This window comes from Pyxicephalus adspersus, chromosome 3 (genome assembly GCF_032062135.1).
Source record: "Pyxicephalus adspersus chromosome 3, UCB_Pads_2.0, whole genome shotgun sequence".
Taxonomy (NCBI): domain Eukaryota; kingdom Metazoa; phylum Chordata; class Amphibia; order Anura; family Pyxicephalidae; genus Pyxicephalus; species Pyxicephalus adspersus.
This window is the reverse complement of record NC_092860.1, coordinates 5,787,816-5,805,752: the sequence shown is the minus strand read 5'-3', so window position 1 is coordinate 5,805,752 and position 17,937 is coordinate 5,787,816. Positions and strand designations below refer to the sequence as shown.

General features: G+C 41.4%; 1 protein-coding gene across 3 annotated transcripts; it reads left to right on the top strand.

Annotated features, from left to right (window-relative positions):
• Window positions 1-1,876: 1,876 nt before the first annotated feature.
• LOC140325547 (L-allo-threonine aldolase-like) lies at window positions 1,877-14,739 on the top strand. 3 transcript variants are annotated; one of them, XM_072403436.1, is made up of 8 exons: window positions 1,877-1,983; window positions 3,548-3,803; window positions 5,590-5,673; window positions 7,482-7,570; window positions 9,513-9,698; window positions 10,039-10,176; window positions 10,363-10,555; window positions 14,025-14,739. In XM_072403436.1, the coding sequence occupies exons 1-8, from the start codon at window positions 1,930-1,932 to the stop codon at window positions 14,315-14,317; spliced, it is 1,293 nt and encodes a 430-aa protein (XP_072259537.1). In that variant the 5' UTR covers window positions 1,877-1,929; the 3' UTR covers window positions 14,318-14,739. The 3 variants fall into 3 exon arrangements, with proteins under 3 accessions (XP_072259537.1, XP_072259538.1, XP_072259539.1); XM_072403437.1 differs by having other exon boundaries at window positions 1,892-1,987; XM_072403438.1 differs by lacking the exon at window positions 1,877-1,983 and adding an exon at window positions 2,563-2,953.
• The last annotated feature ends 3,198 nt before the right edge of the window (window positions 14,740-17,937 follow it).

Below are 17,937 nucleotides of genomic sequence, written 5' to 3'. Positions count from 1 at the left end.
AGCAGATGGTGGGACCTCCATCCTCAGTGCCTTCCTGACAGTTTAGAACTGACCTCCATTTTTTGACTGATGTCTTCTTTAAGATCTATAGATTGGCGGCGACCGATCATTCACAGAAGAAAGAAGGATTTCCCCAAACTGTGTGGGGATTCCCTTCATGGTTGGCATTCCCTTCAAACTGGGGTGATGAGTAAGTAAGATAATGTGAGGCTCCCCGGGGGAGATATTCTGTGCCGTAACCCTGATACATCTGCTTTGTATATTGTAAGTACAGATACCTGTTTAAGGAGAAACTCCGGGGAAATGCACAGCTGTAATACACACGGGAATTGTCTTCTCTGCCAATGAATTGAAAATTCTGTCCAGAGATCTTGATAGATCATGCACCTCTAGCCAGACAGCACAGCCACATGGGTGACAACACTTTTTTGTTAGACCTACAGAATACACTGGTGTCACCGTCACAGCTACTGACAATAGAGGATCTGCAACACTCACTGTCATTAGTCATCAGCTCTGCCCTCTCTACCCTCTTCCCTGGGCAGCACATGTGCTTGGTGTTTGGAGCTGAACGGTAATAAGTTCTCAAAATTTCAATTTAACCCTCACCATTGCTTAGATAGGCTGGTGTATCATTGTTCCCAGTGAAGCAATAAAAACTAACAGGGGTTCAAAGAAAGTGGTGAATCTTAGAAGGTGTACCCAAACAAATCCAAGCAGAGGGCAAAGGAGTAATTACCAGGATTCCCTGTGGTCTCCCCTGCAGCTAATCCCACTGCCTCATCATTGTGTGCCAATCTTGGTAGAAACAGGGCTTTGCTTCCTCATGTCAGAGCTGCCCTCAATACCTAGTGGTCAGACAACCGGTGGGGTAATATTGAAATATCAGGAGGACAGGCGGGGGAAGCTCAAATGAATATCGCACGTGCAGGGAGATTCTTGCACTGCAGGTCCTCAGATACAGCTTCCCCTCCAGCAAGGAGAACAGTGAGAAACATATGGGTGACAACACCAAATCCACTCCAAATATCCTGGAACTGGCAGTGGGAGGCAGCAATGCCCAGCTACGACGTTGTATCCAACGGAGATCCTAGGCACCTACATACTCTATTAACCTTCTCCCAATAACAGCTATCTGTGATTGATCATTTGCAATGATTTATCATCTATCTCTTGCTATTCAGCTTCCACATGCATAAGATTTTTGATTTCCCATCTTTTCCAGTGACAGCTGTCACCAGAATTAGTCATTAGAACCTAACAAGCAGTCTAACCCTTGGATATCCCAACGCTATGGGAAGAACTGCCTCGGCAATGATCCTGCACAGCTCCCAATTACTGTCACCTTTGCAGACACTCAATCATTTGCACCCCAGGTACTGCTCACTGCCGCCCCCATTCATTCTCAATGGGGCTGCCACGGGGAGAAGCTACTTGTAACGCTTCCCTTGGTGCAGCACTTCCCTGGCAATAGGAAAACGTAACCGCAACTTCACCGCCAGTGTGAACATATCCTATAGCGTAAAGTTTTTCCTTTGGATGTTCTTCTTAAAAAAGTTACAAAGTATAACTATAATATCCTGCCAGTAAGGAATCCACCAAGTCCAACAAATAACAACTCATCCCATAAAAGCTGATGACACAGTGCTGAGTCTCAGGGAACATCTGCATTGGTTTTATTAGAATTGTTATATTTAGGCAGAGAATTCTTATTAGCTGTAACCCTAGTTCACCCCCCACCCTCTTCCCCTCCTTGCAGGCAGCGCTTTCCACCAGGGGCATTATGGGAAATAGAGTCCTGTAACCCAGCAGAGCAAAACACCTCCTCCGCATGCTGGGAAATGGTTAAAAGTCCTCTGCAGCCCATAATGCACTGCGACTGTTCAAATTCCAGATTTTTTTTTCCCTGGTTTGTTGTGTGCGGTATTAATGTCAGGAGGGCTGAGGAGGGCTGTGCCAGTGGGGCTTCTCTGCAGGCACTTTGTAGGTAACCGATTGGTATTGTATGTGTATTGTGTTATGCACGATTGCTGCCTTTCTCCAAATATTAGTCCAGGGTTTAAACAAATGTTCACTTTTTAAGATCTGTCCAGTTGCAGCATGATATTTCTTTTGCATGCTTTGACTGTTCCTGGTGAAAATGCAACTTTTGAAGATCATATGTATTGTACCGGCAGATCTTCATTCATAATAATGGCCGCAGATGTTGCAGCTGCTTGTACAATCCTTAGGATAGATCTGTTGCAAGGATCAGCCCAAGCGGAGAGTTTAGGGGGATCCTCTGACTGCACCGTTGTTGGTAATCCAAAGCTAGCTATAAAAATGGATTAAATGAAATCAATCAATAAATATAAAAAGGAAATCGAAAATGTGCCCAGCATTTAGGAAATTGTACAAAATATTCTTTAACCTGTTTGTGTTTTGCTGTATTTTTAGGGCCGCTGTGGGCACAATCGCCAAAGCTCTCATTCATTTTGCGCATGGCTATGCAAGACCACAGCATGGGTACCAAAAGGGCGCACAGTTGTTGCCTGAAGATCTGTGCGCAAATATGTTTGCCTGCATTGTGGTTTGCTGTGTGTACCCAGGGGCTGCCAACCAAGCAGTTTGGCACTGCGGGTGCAAAAGAGCCCTTAATAGCAAAATGCAAAAAAGGGTAACGTGTGCCAAAGAAGCGTGCCAAGGTGCAACACTTTATTATCATATTCTTGTGATTAAAGATTGGTCAGCTTTACGCCTCATGGGCATTATAGAAATGTCGCTGGAAATGATCTTTCGTGATCGTTTCCAGTGACAGATGAACGTATGAGCGCTGGATGAGTGAGTGGCACCTTGCTGAGTTCTCCTCCATGGGAGTCAACAGCTGTCATTCCCGATTGATCATTCATCAAACCTTGGATTCTAGAGAGCAAGCAACTCATCTACTCATTAATGGAAGCTTCCCTGGAGCAAAGTGCGTGAACAGTTTTTTCAATTCTGCAAATTAGTCTTTAGGTAATAGATGATAGAAATTGCGTGCTCCTGTCATCGTGCATAGGAGTGCTGGGCCAGCACAGAAAATCATGGCTGACCACACTTTGTTCTCCTCCTCCTGTGTCATTGTTTGTATCTGTCTCCCCTTTGCCTGATTTATTGTACAGCACCGCATATTATGTTGGTGCTATATAAATACTGTATATCAATAATAAAAGGGAAGTGAGCTGGGATTTGGCCTTCCAAACCTGCAATAAAATGTGCTAATCTCCTTTGCAAGCTGCGGGATGTCCGATAAATGTAAAACCTTCTTTTTATAATTTGTGACTTCCTGCATGCCCCGTCCACACTTCTTAGAAATCCTTTGATCCTTCCAGTTCCTGTTGATAATGGCGCAGTGTTTGCAGCAAATGAATCATGAAAAGTAGCTCATTAAAATTGGTACCGCGTTCAGTGTTGGAAACTTTTAGGAATTTGGCAGGGAGAATGGAGACAGAACCATTATTTGGGGTTGGTGACTTCTCACTTTATCATTGCTGTCATCAAAGGTTCAACTTTTATTTTTTTTCTATAGCTTGGAAGAATCTCAGGGTTTTGTCCCCTGCCGTGGCACAGACTAGCTCCAACTTCTCCCATCGCTCGGCCCTACCTAGCAACGGCTACATCAATCCGCACTATGTACACCACCAGAACAGGGCAGGAAAGTGGCAAAGCCACACTGGTTGACCTGCGCAGTGACACCGTGACCAAGCCCTGCACGGAGATGAGAAGAGCGATGGCCGAGGCGGAAGTTGGGGATGATGTTTATGGAGAAGATCCCACCGTGAATGGTGAGTGAATACATATAGGTTATCACCTTATCTGGAAAGGGTTGCCATCCAATCAAATGTATGAATCTTTATTTTCAAAAGCGGATATTGGCGCAGATTGGCCCTTCACCTAAATACAAGGAGCACTATGTGGACCCCCTCTGGGGGCAAATCTTCCAGGAACACACCACGTTCATTGCCCAGGGGTGTCTTCCCGGAAGATTTCAGCTGCTCTGTATTCACCAGGACTTTTCCTAGAAGGTTGCTGACACTCAATGACCCTGATTTATTAAAGCTCCCCAAGGCTGGAGAGGATACACTTTCATCAGTGAAGCTGGGTGATCCAGCAAACCTGGAATGGATCTGGTCCAGGATTGAAAACATTTGCTAAAAAATAGCTAATGGCATTTAGGAAATTCATTCCAGGTTTGCTGGATCATCCAGCTTCACTGATGATAGTGTATCCCCTTCAGCCTTGGGGAGATTTCATAAATCAGGGCCAATGGGTGGAATCTAGGGGGGGGGGGGGGGGGTTAAGTACAATTCTTTTCTTTTCAAGTGCATTTGATACCTAGTGAAGGGAGTGGACTGTGTAAGTGGGCCTTCTGCTTTAAATGAAATGATTGCATCATGTGATCTCATGTGAGGTTAAGCATGCGCAATCCTGGTTCAAGAACCAATCCAGCTACCGTACTTGCACACCAATGTTTAATGCATATGGTGCGCTTCTTGCATGCCATGTACATTAAACATCTGAGTAATGCTGCTTTTATGCCCATCATAATGAACATGCTTAACATTTTTTTATACATAATATTACCTTGAAAATTTAAAAAAAAACAATGAATGTTACCGGCTCGCTAAACAGTCAGAAAAAAAATCTCATATTGTCATAGAAAAAAAAAAATCTGCATTTGTACTATGAGTTTAGATTTGAAGCAGTAACATATGGAATCATGTATGCTGAATTTTGCTTGAACAATTCAGCATACGCAGATCTGCGTATGTGTTGTACAATAACCCCGCTAATGCTTTTTTTTCTGAAGGTTTAAAAAAAATCACATTTTATTTCATAGTCTCTCCTAAACTTCTTACACATGACCAAGTTTTGCCCTGCTGATCTCCAACATGTCCAGCAGTCCCCTGATGCCATTTATCAATCCACCGTGGTAAATTGCTGAACGGTATCAAGGGACTGCTGATCACGTCAGATTTTTGCCTGAAACGAGCACGACTGTTGGTCTCAAGCGAATATCATCTGACACGTGTGCGTAGCTTTATTTGTATTTTAAATTGCTTTAGAAGTGTCCAGAAAGTGTTCCCATTCAAGTCAATGGAAGAAATTCAGCAGGAGACTAAAGCCGCATACACATGTGCAATTCTTGCACCGTTCTGCTCTATGCAGAGGGGGGGGAGGGCGATGGAGCGGCATCCTGCTGCGCGCTCTCCCCTTTTCCTTGCATTAGGATCACTCATCGCTCATCGTTTGTGGATCCGCCAGGACGGATCCACGGACATTGAACGACGCGGGCTGTACACATGCCAGATTCTCGCCGGATATCCGCCCGAAGCCGAATATTGGGTGAAAAAAATTTGACGTGTGTACGTAGCTTAACCTGAAATGTGCAAAACGGCTGCTGCGCCACCTGGCAAACGCCATCGCGTATGCTTTTCCGTGACACTTTCAGGTTTACAAAGCAGTGAGCCAATGACAACCATCAGTCTTCTTGCTTAATGTTTTATTTCAATGGGTGAATAATATTGTGATCAGTATCATGAATCATATTCTGGTCTGTTTTCCCTCCAGAGATTCAGCGCCGCGCCACCCAACTATTCGGAACCCAGGACGCTCTTTTTGTAACCACCGGCACTATGGGGAATTTGATTTCAGGTAAGTGTCCTTGGCTTTCTTGCATTGATTCATGGTGAATATAGTAACTGTATTGGAAGCTTCAGTGCCGGAATGCAGCCGCAGGAAATGTCATGGAACAAGTCATGCGGGTCTGCATGGCTAGCACTTAGGGAGCTTTATGCAAACTAAAGCATGCAGAATGACAAAACAGATCTGTTTATTTAATTTTTTTAATATTTATTTTAAAATATTAATTGGTCCGGTAAGTATTATATTTAAAAATGTATGTTCTTATTTTTAGCCAGGGGCTGGAGCGCCCCACATTTTTTTCAGAATTTTTTTCCGGTTGTCAAAGGCGTTCCCACAGAGCCCTGTGCACAAGTCATTCTGTATCTGACAGCTCTAATAAGCCAGTCTCAAAGCAGGCTACTGCTCTTATGCTGAGTCTACAGGTAACCCATAGTGCTCTGGGAATCCTTTGTTGTTTTCATTGTTTGGTTGAGTAACAAATTGTTTCCATATAGTAACAGTAATACAATCAATGAGAGAGTGTACAATCTGAGTATTGTATATGAATTTACCAGTGCAAGCTGGCTGTAGGTTAAAAAAAGCTGCTGACGAGTGCGTTAGGGATTCAAGTGCAAAAATTGCAAAAGAAGCATTGCTCTTTAAGATTGCTCTTGCTCTACCTTGTTCTTTAGGATGACATTCTGGAGAATGAAGCTAGAAGTAAATCTGTACTTTGTTCATGCAAGGAAAACATTCACTAACACAGAGCCCCAGAGATGCATATATTCACCTTCCTTTCATCTCCCTGCAAGCTCCATTTTGGAATGAAAAAGAATCTTGTGTAGGATACAAGGGGCCATATAGCACAGTGCTGATTGGAGTAGAATAAGTCACATGTTCTTCTATACCTGGCTATATTCTCCATCACACAGAGCTGTGGCTTGGGAAAAGAAAAGTATGGACAAAGCACAGGATTGCTGTAGGTCAGCTATGACCAGCTATGCCATTATAAAAATAAATCCACAACACCTTCCCCCTTTACACCCCACTCCTACCCTATTGGTTAAAAATTTCCTTCAATCGGTGCAGTAATTCTGCATGAAACAACTGCTGCCCATCGTCTCTGTACAGGAGTTTCCTGCAGCTAAGACCGCTCACTGCTGCTCTCTCTCCTAGTGCAGGGTGACTGGTCTTGTCTCCGCCCTTCCTATAGTTTTCTACAGGCAGCCTGTAGTAGGTGTGGCTTGCTAAGCCCCTCCCACAGCTCTGCTCCCTGCACAGGTTAAATTCAGCTCAGTAATAAAGTCACTGCTACTTTTCCAAAGTATTATCTGGCATCGCAAAACCATTGGACCCCACAAAGTAGATGTTTAAATTTCATTTTATGTTTTTTTTTTCCTCCATGGACCAAATAAAGTGCCTGCATGAAACCTTTGAGCATGCAATTTCCTCTGGACCAACAAAATCCATAGAGTTTTATATCTGGGATATGTTTATTTCACTAGTGGTTGAACCTGACCTGACTTGCTATGTAATGCGCTTTTTGTTTTTTGGTGCAATACCTGTAAAAGAAAAGTTTAAATGCACAAATTTTTTTATACTTTTACCATAAGCTGGAAAAAATGCATCGCACTGCTGGAGCGTTCCGTCCTGAACACTCTCCATTGAAGGAATAACTTTTTCCTTTGTGCGGCGGTTTCCATGGCTCGGAGCGCCGTCTTCAACCGCACAAGCGTGAACAGGATCCTAATAAAACATGGCTACAAACATTCAGCTTGTTAAAATTTACAGTAGAAGTGGAAATTTTTTAGGGCTGTCTGACTTGTGTCTTATTTCAGTGATGAGTCACTGTCGGATGAGAGGGGCAGAGGTCTTGCTGGGAGATGAATCTCATATGAATATCTATGAGCAAGGGAGCATTGCGCAGGTAAGGCGGTGAATGCTAAGGGTAGGGTTGTGCTGCCATCGAGTGGTGGTTGTGTGTAATAGCATGGGACTGTTGGGACATGTTGCTTTAAGACAGGGGTGTCAAACTCAAATACACAGAGGGCCAAAATTAAAAACTTAGACAAAGTCGCGGGCCAACCTTGAAATGTATTGAAAACATTGAGGAAATGTTTCCTTCTCATTAGATATAAATCCTTTTCATATGGAAACAAAGAGGTTTTGCTTCACATTCAATCTGGAACAAGCTTGTAATACAGAAAGAGGCATAACATTATATTATTTTTTTATTTTATTTAAGAAAAAATCTTATGCCTCTTTCTCTATTTGTAGCCTTCTGAGTTAAATTGCAATGCTAACCTTTTTGCACAGGCAAACAATAATAATAATATTCTTCTATGAAAATCCAATCATTAAAGTCCATGGCTTGGAGTAGCTGAGGGGGAGTGCTGGAAATGCCAGATGCAGCCAAGAGCTAAATCTTATGAGTGGCCCGCCGCTGAAACTCCCTCTTCATTGAAATAGCATCGCTACTAAAATTCCCGGCATTATTTAGGTCTATTAAACAGTCCAATGCGGGCCCACACATAGGCAGAGAGCCTGCTGGTCTATAGATGCGGGCTGATGCCGGCAATTGTAGTAGCGGCGCTATTTCAATGCAGCGGCGGGCTAGCTGCAGTTCATATTTAGGATTCCTTTGGGGGCCAAAAAAAGGACGTTGGGGGCCAGATTTGGCCCCTGGCCCAGAGTTTGACACCCCTGCTTGAATACCAAATAAAAACCTGCCTTGGGTATAGAATTTAAAATGTGTTCCTATAAGGCGAGGGTGTCAAACTGAAATACACAGTGGGCCAAAATGAAAAATGTGACAATGTGACAAAGTCGCAAGCCAAGCTTGATATTTATTGAAATCTACAATTGAGGAAGGTCGCTAATGAATGTCAACAGAGGAGGGGCCGCTTGTGGGTCCAGATTGATGTGCCAGCAGATCATTCTGGGATTTGCAGTATTAGCATGCACTTTCTACCGGCGGGCCAGCACTAGTAGACATTTGGTATTTTCTGGCAGGCCAAATATATTTACACTGTGGGACAGATTTGGCCCGCGGGCCTGAGTTTGACACCCCTCCTATAAGGTATTTGCAGGGCTTAGTAGTAAGTCGGAGCCCCATTTCCTGGCTGGAGGATGTCAAGCATTATCTGCTCTTTCCTTTCCAGCCTTAATGTCCCAGGCCTGCCCCAGTTCTTTAATTAATTGCAGCTCTGCAATATATATAAGGTATACCTAGAGGGGTCTGCATGCAAATACAGCCCATAAAGACCACCTGCGCCTTCAGATGGATATTTAATATTAGCAATTTAATATTTTGCATAACTCCTGCTTGCCCTTTACATTGGAGCTGGGGGCCTTTGGAAGGAGTTTTACCGCTGGGTACTATATGCAGCCTCCTACAAGCAATAATCTTCCCACATTATATAAAGAAGCAAAGAGAACCAATAATGACATCACTGAACTTAAAATACAATAGGTTTGATTAAATAAAGATCTCTAAGACTAGAGAATATGGACTATCATGGGGGAACCTGGGTGATCCAGCAAACCTGGAATGGATCTGTTCTCTACACTAATAGCAAATGATTTTTAGGAAATCCAATCTGAGTTTTCTGGATCAGGTTCTCCCATGATAGTGTATATTCTCCAGTCTTGGAGAGCTTTAATAAATCAGGTCCAGTATGTAATACACATGGAAAGGCATGGTTGTATTTAATCATTTCATGCTGATGAAGGGCAAAAGCAGAACCAAGGGAAGGAAAAATATAACAATAAATTGTCTAGATGTGCATTGTGATAATGTATTGTTATATGCCAGGTGGATTTAATCGTTTTGCTATATTCACACCATCTTTGTCATTGCCATGCTGCAGGTGGCAGGAGTTTTCTCTCGTCCCGTGAGGACCCTAAAAGATGGCCGCCTGGACCTGCAAGACTTGGAAAGCAAAGTCCAGCACGGGTACCCCGATGTTCATTTTGCACAGACCCGGCTCATCTGCCTGGAAAACACCCACAACCGCATGGGAGGGCGCGTCCTTCCATTGTCGTATATGAAAGAGGTGCGCATGATTTTCAACAAAAGTCTCTAAACAAAAAACTTTTTTTTGGAGGAGTTAAAACCCCTCTTCAGTTCTACAGATTACCTTTTACTTTCTGTCCTGAAGACACAACAGGAAGTGGGAGAAAATCTCTCCAAATTGAAGGAAGACCCTTTTGACAGTTGACATGTCCCCATTGGATGGTATAAGCTTTCTTCTTGTTCCAGTGACGTGATTCACAACCTTTATACAATAATTAAAATGTCTTTCCTGAATTAGCCAAATCCTCCTTCATTTTCTGAATAAGCCAATAATTTTGCACTGCTCCTGAATTCAGCTCTATTGACTTCTTTTATTGTAGGTGCGGGATATTGCTGATCGTTATGGCCTGAAGGTTCATCTGGATGGAGCTCGTCTGATAAATGCTGCGATGTCATTGGGGGTGGAAGCTTCAGAGATTGTGAAATACTGCGACTCCGTGTCCCTGTGTCTTTCCAAGGTACGGCAATCCACATGGTGATACTAGGAACCCTAACGCTGATAACTCAGCACACCATTTATTTTATATGTCATTGTTATATCCATACACATTGTGTATCTCTATACTAGACCTGAATGCATTAGATTTCATTGAAAGCAATGCAAAAAAGTGTCCTGACCCCCGCCATTGTTTTTCAATTTTTAGGGACTTGGGGCACCAGTGGGCTCATTGCTTGGTGGGACGTCGGAATTTGTGGCAGAAGCACGACGAATCAGAAAGCTCCTCGGGGGAGGAATGCGCCAGGCAGGTGTACTTGCAGCTCCTGGATTGGTTGCGTTGAATCGAGCCCGAGAAAACTTGACATTGGATCACCAAAATGCTAAAACATTTGCCAAAGGTAAGATGGCAGATGCTGAGTGATATAAAGGGATCTGTTTATAAAAGTTTATAACCAAAAATCACCCAAACTTTTCCCAAAATTCACACATTTCTCACATTGGATTAGATTGAAATAACGAGGAAGAGGTAAGGGGGGGGGTCTATCTGTTCTTTAAATCAAAAGCAGCCCACCCCAAAATAATCATATAAGTGGTAGAGAAAAATAGACAAACGCAAGGTTTTATAGGCTGGATAATAGAATATAAATGTATTAAGTGAGTTATATTACTGGCATACAACACCCATATCATACAATAATATAACATAAATATTATGGTGGTCCATAACTGAAAGCAATTACCTGTAAGTACATTTCATCTTGTACCAATGATGTACCATTATCACAGGACTAATTTATAGCTATAATTCTATTTTATTTTTATTTCATTATATCCCAGTATAAGTTTCAAAAATTATCACCTCATATTACCATTCATTATGCAAATTCTTTAATAATGTGTATTTTTTTTCATTTAATATTTACATATATCACCACTGGTTGACCTTTGTTTTCACTTATATATTTTTCTTGAATATCCACGATTACCACCAGTATAATGGTAGACTGATACAATTACGTATCTTGTTTGCTATGATGTAAATTTGTAATATATATATATATATATATATAGATATAAAGCATGTCTTTATATCCTCTATTTAGGATGTGTGTATGTATCCTTGTATATAATATTTTGTATTCCTTGATTACATAGTTATTCACCTAGCTTGCTATATTGTGTATTCTTAATCTTTATGTACACATATTCCCTTTTATGATATGTGTCTTTCTTGTATACAGTGAAAAATCTGAATGCTACAAGTCCCCTGAGGAAGCTTGTTCAGGCGAAACGCGTCGGGATGCATTACACTGCTTACTTATTTGCCATCACTACGACTAACTTAGAGTACACTCTGTCTAGATCTCATGGTCTAAATACTAGCCTGCCCTGCTTGGACAAGCATCAAAGGGGACAGACCACCATAATATTTATGTTATATTATTGTATGATATGTGTGTTGTATGCCAGTAATATAACTCACTTATTACATTTATATACTATTATCCAGCCTATAAAACCTTGCGTTTGTCTCTTTTTCTCTACCACTAACTAGATTAGAATGATGTATGAATGATGAGTAAAAGTTGATTCAGACATCTCAAATTGAATCCAATGTGTAAAGCTATAGGCGGTATAAGAGAAGTCTGAAATCAATGATACTAGACAGGAGAAGATAACAGCTCATGGAGCTTCAGAAGAGACGGGCATCACGCGGATTAATAACACTCTTTCAGATTACTATTTCTCTTCTCTGTTTCCTCTTCTTATTCGCATCATTTCCCTCCTATCCCTCTGTCTCTTCCTTTCCTTATCTGGCTCTTTCATCTCTTATTCTTCTCCTCATTCTTTCTTTCCTTCGTTCTCTTGCTCCTTTCTTCTTCTCTTCTATTCTCTCTTACTCCTCTTCCCTCTTTTTTCCTTTCTTCTCTTACTTTTTCCTGTCTCCCACTTCTTCTTTCTCTTTACTTTCCTCTCTGTCACTTCTTCCCTTTGTTTCTCCTTTTTTCTCTCACTTTCCTCTTCTGTTTCCTCTGTCTCCTTTATTCTCTTCCCTATTTCCTCTTTTTTTATCCCCTTTCTTCTTTCTCACTCTCCTCTTCTCCTTCTTTGCTTCCCTCTGTCTCTCCTTTCTTCTCTCTCGCTCATCTTACCTTTTCTTTCCTGCTTGCCTTTCCTCTCTATCTTTGCTCCTCTGTTTTCTCTTTTTACTTTTCTCTTTTCTTTCTCCTCTCTCTGTCTCTCCTTTCTTCTCCACCATCTGTTTCTCCTTTCATTTCTTTCCCTTTCCTCTTCTGTTTTTTTACTCCTCTTTTCTTTCTTCTCATTTTTATAAAATGTTTGCATTTATTATTTATTACAAACAATTAAACCAAAGGAAAAAGAAAAATACAAAAAAATATAATAAATCAAACAATATTGCCAAGAGAAATAGCCTGATACATCAATCATCCCATATAATTTCAAATGGAGGTCATTATTTAATGCAATATATAGTCTTTTTAAAATTGTACTGTACATTTTGGGCATGCAAACCACAGAGACCAATAAACATAGAATTTAGTTGCATTATTTGCATCATAGGCAAACAATTTTTAATACATAACTTGCAAAATAAACCTACGTACTATATCAGAAGTATTCGTAACGTCTGTACTTTTCCAATATGATGCTATGGCCTGTCTAGTTGCACATAAACAATGTGTCACCGATGTATCTGCTGATATTGTGCTTTGTCTATGAGCTTTTTGTTCTGGAGTGACAACACTATGCACCAGCTCCCACAGCAGCAGTAGCGTTGTCACCCCCGTGACTACAGTCTGTGACTACAGTTCCTGCTTCCTTTCTTCTCTATCTTTGCTCCTCTGTTTTCTCTTTTTACTTTTCTCTTTTCTTTCTCCTTTCTCTGTTTCTCCTTTCTTTTCTTTCACTTTCCTCTTCTGGTTTTTTACTCCTCTTTTCTTTCTTCTCATTTTTATAAAATGTTTGCATTTATTATTTATTACAAACAATTAAACCAAAGGAAGAAGAAAAATACAAAAAAAAAATATAATAAATCAAACAATAGTGCCAAGAGAAATAGCCTGATACATCAATCATCCCATATAATTTCAAATGGAGGTCATTATTTAATGCAATATATAGTCTTTTTAAAATTGTACTGTACATTTTGGGTGTGCAAACCACGGAAACCAATAAACATAGAATTTAGTTGCATTATTTGCATCATACTATACATAACTTGCAAAATAAACCTACGTACTATATCGGAAGTATTCGTAACGTCTGTACTTTTCCAATATGATGCTATGGCCTGTCTAGTTGCACATAAACAATGTGTCACCATAGGCCTATATTCTTTGGGGTATTGCTCAGTCTTCTGTTTCTTTTTTACCTCTCCCTCTCTCCTGCTCCCTCTGTCTTTAATTTCTTCTCTCTTTTTCCTCCTATTCCCTTCTTTTTTTTCATTCTCCCTCTCTTCTTTTTTTTCTGTGTACTCTATCATGTCTCTTGCTCTCCTGCTTTCTATTCTTCTCTCTCTTTTCTCCCTTATTTTCTCTTTTTACTCTTCATTCTTCTTCTTCCTCTTTCTCATCTCTCTTACTCTCCTTTTTTCTCTCCCCCTTTTTCTCTCTCCTACCTCTGCTTTTTAATCTCTCTCTGTCTCCTCTGTCTCTCCTTTTGTCCTCCTCTGCTCATTTCTCACCAACTCTTTGTTTTCTCATTTGATTTCTCCTCTTCTTCCCTTCTTTTCCTCATTCTTTTCCAATATTTATGTCTCTTTGCTCTTTGTTCCTCTCTCCTATCCTCCCCTCTTTCTCTCCCCCCTTTTCTATAATAAATATTCCTGTCTCTTTGTTCCTTCAGGTGTACAGGACTTGGGCTCCCCGCTGTGTCTCACCGACCCCTTGGTTGTGGACAGTAACATGGTGCTACTCTCGCTCCCTGGCAGGCTGACCGCAGACGAGCTATGTGAGCGGCTGAGCGCATTGACCCCAGAAGAGAAGGAGAATGGGCATGGAGTGCTGGTGAAAGCCTTAGCTATTTCCCCTGGCCAAGTGCGCCTGGTCTGGCACCGAGATGTCTCAGCGCAGGGCACCCAGCAGGCATTGGACAAGCTGAAATCCATCCTCAAAAAGTACAGCAATGAAGCCGCATAAGCAGACAGCTCAGCAGGCAGCGGGGGACAGGCCCAAAGCAGGGATGTCCCCAAGTGACCCCATTACTTCAGTCCTGCTGGATCTGAGCCATGGTATTTACTCATTATCTGGGTATGTGCACACACACAGATGAAACTGAAAGGAATGGAAATTGTACTACTTTTACATGTTCCTTTATTACATTTTAAAGAATATTACACTAACTATTTTCTACCTCTAAACTGATCAATTAAAAACCTCAGCATAATAAAACTAACTATGGGTTTTCATGTCTCTGACTGGCAGCCCTTGTGGAGGAAATCAGAAAATTTGCAGCTATTGTGTGACTACCACAAAGTGTATGTAAATGCAAAAAGTCTTTTTTTAACTGTTCAGTGGTGCGTTTCCCAACTTGTAATAAAGTTGTAGCAATTGTCTGCTGATCTTGTGCTTTGTCTATGAGCTTTTTGTTCCGGAGTGACAACACTATGCACCAGCTCCCACAGCAGCAGTAGCGTTGTCACCCCCGTGACTACAGTCTGGCTGCACAGAATGCAGAGCTCAGAATGGTCTGGGAGTACGTCTGCTACCTATTCTGGATGGAAAAAATGGCTTTATGGCCTTTTCCCAGAACAAAAGCAAAAATTTGTATTTTTATCAGCCAGCGGCAACCCTAACTAGAACTTTGTGAGCCTGCCGTGATATCATATGCGGCAACATGCCATGACCACCCTCACTGCAGAGGGAGAGAGCAAAGTCACTTGACCACCCAAAAAAGAGGAAAATAATGAAACACAGCAGTTTTTTTCCAGCAATGCATAGCCTATGCTAAGTTAGCATAATGTATTCCATGTTTGGGAACAGCAAGGTTTTAAAGGAATGTAAGTCCAAATAGGAGATTTAAAAATTAAGGATCTTAGCGAGAATCCTAAGATACAGTATATGAGAGCCCCAGGATGCTATACCCTATGCTAAAAAGTTTTTAGATACTTGATCATCACTTCTACTATAAGGCAAAATGTGTGGACATTCCTCCAAATTGCATTGCACCTCCATCTTTCTTTGGCTACATCACCCGATTTCACATTGCACAGGCGTGAGAACAGGTGACAGAGCCCGTTGTAAATGGGAAAAATAGTGTGCCGATTTTACTGCGCATGCGTGAGATTTGCATCTTTTCTCATGTAGGAAAAAGTTCAATCTCGGGCATGCACTAAAGGAGTAGTCAGGAGCCCCCTGGGATGCTTAGCATGGATATCCCAAGAGGGGACAGTAGGGGAGGGGTTCTCATTTTTTTTTTTTTTTAAATAACTTTAACCTTACATTAAAGGGTTATCTACTCTTTTATGTAAAGTAAACATTTTAGCAATAGTTCCGCTTTAATTACCGAAGGGGTTGGCCATCTTTTTTGTCTCTGTTTGTATTGGGTAATGCTGCATCAGCCACACACCATATAAACTTAGGCCATTCATTGTAATGCCAGGTGCCACATTGGTGATACAAATGGCCCTACCCAATACAGGCCAGGAAAATTTTGCCCTGGCACATCAGCCTTGAAGATTAGCTGAACTGAATCTATTCTCCCTTGAGAAGAGACGTATAAGGGGGATATGATCACCCTGTATAAATATATAAATGGTTCATATAGGGAACATCCGATTGTCTCATTGAATCAGGAAAGAATTTTTTTCCCCGGTTGGAGCAAATTGTACCAAGGTTTTTTTTTTTGCCTTCCTCTGGACCAACTATGTCCATAGGGTTTTATATTTGGGATATGATTACTTCCCTAGAGGTTGAACTTGATGGACTTTTAACCAAAGCATATAACTGAAAAACAACTAATTAAAGTATTTCTTCTGTCTCTTCCTCCTTCCTCTTACTATTTTTGTATGCCTTACAATTTCCATGTTGCTCAGCTAAGTGATGCCGCCAGTCTCACAGGAAACAGATCTAGAAAGCTGCAGGATGTTGAATTCCCTCAGGACCTTTAAATTCTATGGCAACATGTAATCTTTAAAGAAAGTGTCTGTTTTCTATGAATGTAAAATTGGGAAGTGTGTCAGCAGGAGGTAGAATGCGCTGTTTGGAATGAAGGACTATTACATTTTATAGAAGGAAACAGTTTATATAGTTTAGGATTATTTACAGGAAAGGAAAAAAGGTAGAGTACATAGGAAAGGGATGGGAGAAGAATCTTTACCGAACATGTGGACGTTTGCTTACTCAAAACTACACAAGCCAGGGATTTCTCCCCTTGAACCAGTTGTTTGCAGATCGAGAATAAACTGCATTGCTGGTCCATCATTAGCAAATCTTGTTTAGGATTTCACAAACTTTACCTTGAAATTTGTGTTAAAAAAAACCTCTGCCCTCACCAGGACTGAAGCAATAGTAAATAGGTTTGGGCAGGAGATCCCACAGACCAATGTGACAAGGATCCTCAGACATCCACTAATGGAAGATCAATCATTGGGGCCGATATACTCAGTGAAAGTGAGGATACACTTTCATTGGTGAAGCTGGGTAATCCAGCAAATCTGGAATGGAGTTCTTCAAAGTCATTTGCTAACAAATGTTTTAAATCCTGGACCAGATTCATTCCAGGTTTGCTGGATCACCTAGCTTCACTGAGGAAAGTGTATTCTCTCCTGCCTTGGAGAGCTTTAATAAATCAGCCCCATTGTCTGTTACATAGTTAGGTTGAAAAAAAGTAAAACCGCTAGGGAAATAAACATATCCCAGATAAAAACCCTATGGACATAGTTGATCCAAAGGAAGGCAATCAATTTGCTCGAACAGGGGAAAAAATTCCTTCCTAATTCCATGAGGCAATCGGATGTTCTCTGGATCAACAGTCTCTGTTATCTTTACCTAAAAACTTTAATACCCAGTTATATTCTGTGCTTCTAGAAATCATCCAGTTTAAAGCAATCTTTAGAACTTGTCCGTGCTTTATGGTCTCCATCTGCCTTAACAGAGAATGATACTTCCACAAGGCAAAGGTTATCCTAATATCCAAGTCATATTGATATCAATTTTTCCCACTTCCAACATGTATGGCTGCAGGCACCAGGAAAAAGAGCTCCCTCTAAAAAATGGCTGCATGGACATGTAATGGAAAATAGTAAGGGAGAAAAATACAAAGAAAGATTTGCTGAGCTTTTGTTAGGGCTGGATAAACTATTATCAAAGTTTGGGCAGGTGCAAGATCCATTTGAAGTCATCAAACATAATAAATTAAGGAAACCCTAACTAATGAACAACAGCCATGGGCTAGACTGTGATAAGAATTTCACATTCCTGTCTTGGTGTCCCCTTTGGTTCTGCCCTCCCCTTCACTCCCCACATTAAGAACATCTCGAGGCCCTGCTACTTTCACCTGTGCAACATCTCAAAAAACCACCTGTCCCCAGAGACCACCAAACTCCTCGTACATTCTCTTATCTCTCATCTGGACTACTGTAACCTCCTCCTCCCTGGTATTCCACTAACCCGGATCTTTCCTCTACAATCTTTTATGAACGTTGCAGCCAGACTTATCTATCCTTCCCACCTACCTACCCCATACACAGCCTTCCCACGTACCTACCCCATACACAGCCTTCCCACCGCTCCTATTCTGCTGCCTCTCTTTGTAGTTC

Bases quoted from the DNA above. Each gene is read 5' to 3' on its own strand.
- LOC140325547 (XM_072403436.1), top strand. From the start codon at position 1,930: ATGTCAGGAGGGCTGAGGAGGGCTGTGCCAGTGGGGCTTCTCTGCAGG. The intron at 1,984-3,547 runs GTAGGTAACCGA...TTTTTTCTATAG, and splicing joins GGCTTCTCTGCAGGCACTTT to CTTGGAAGAATCTCAGGGTT. The intron at 7,571-9,512 runs GTAAGGCGGTGA...GCCATGCTGCAG, and splicing joins AGCAAGGGAGCATTGCGCAG to GTGGCAGGAGTTTTCTCTCG.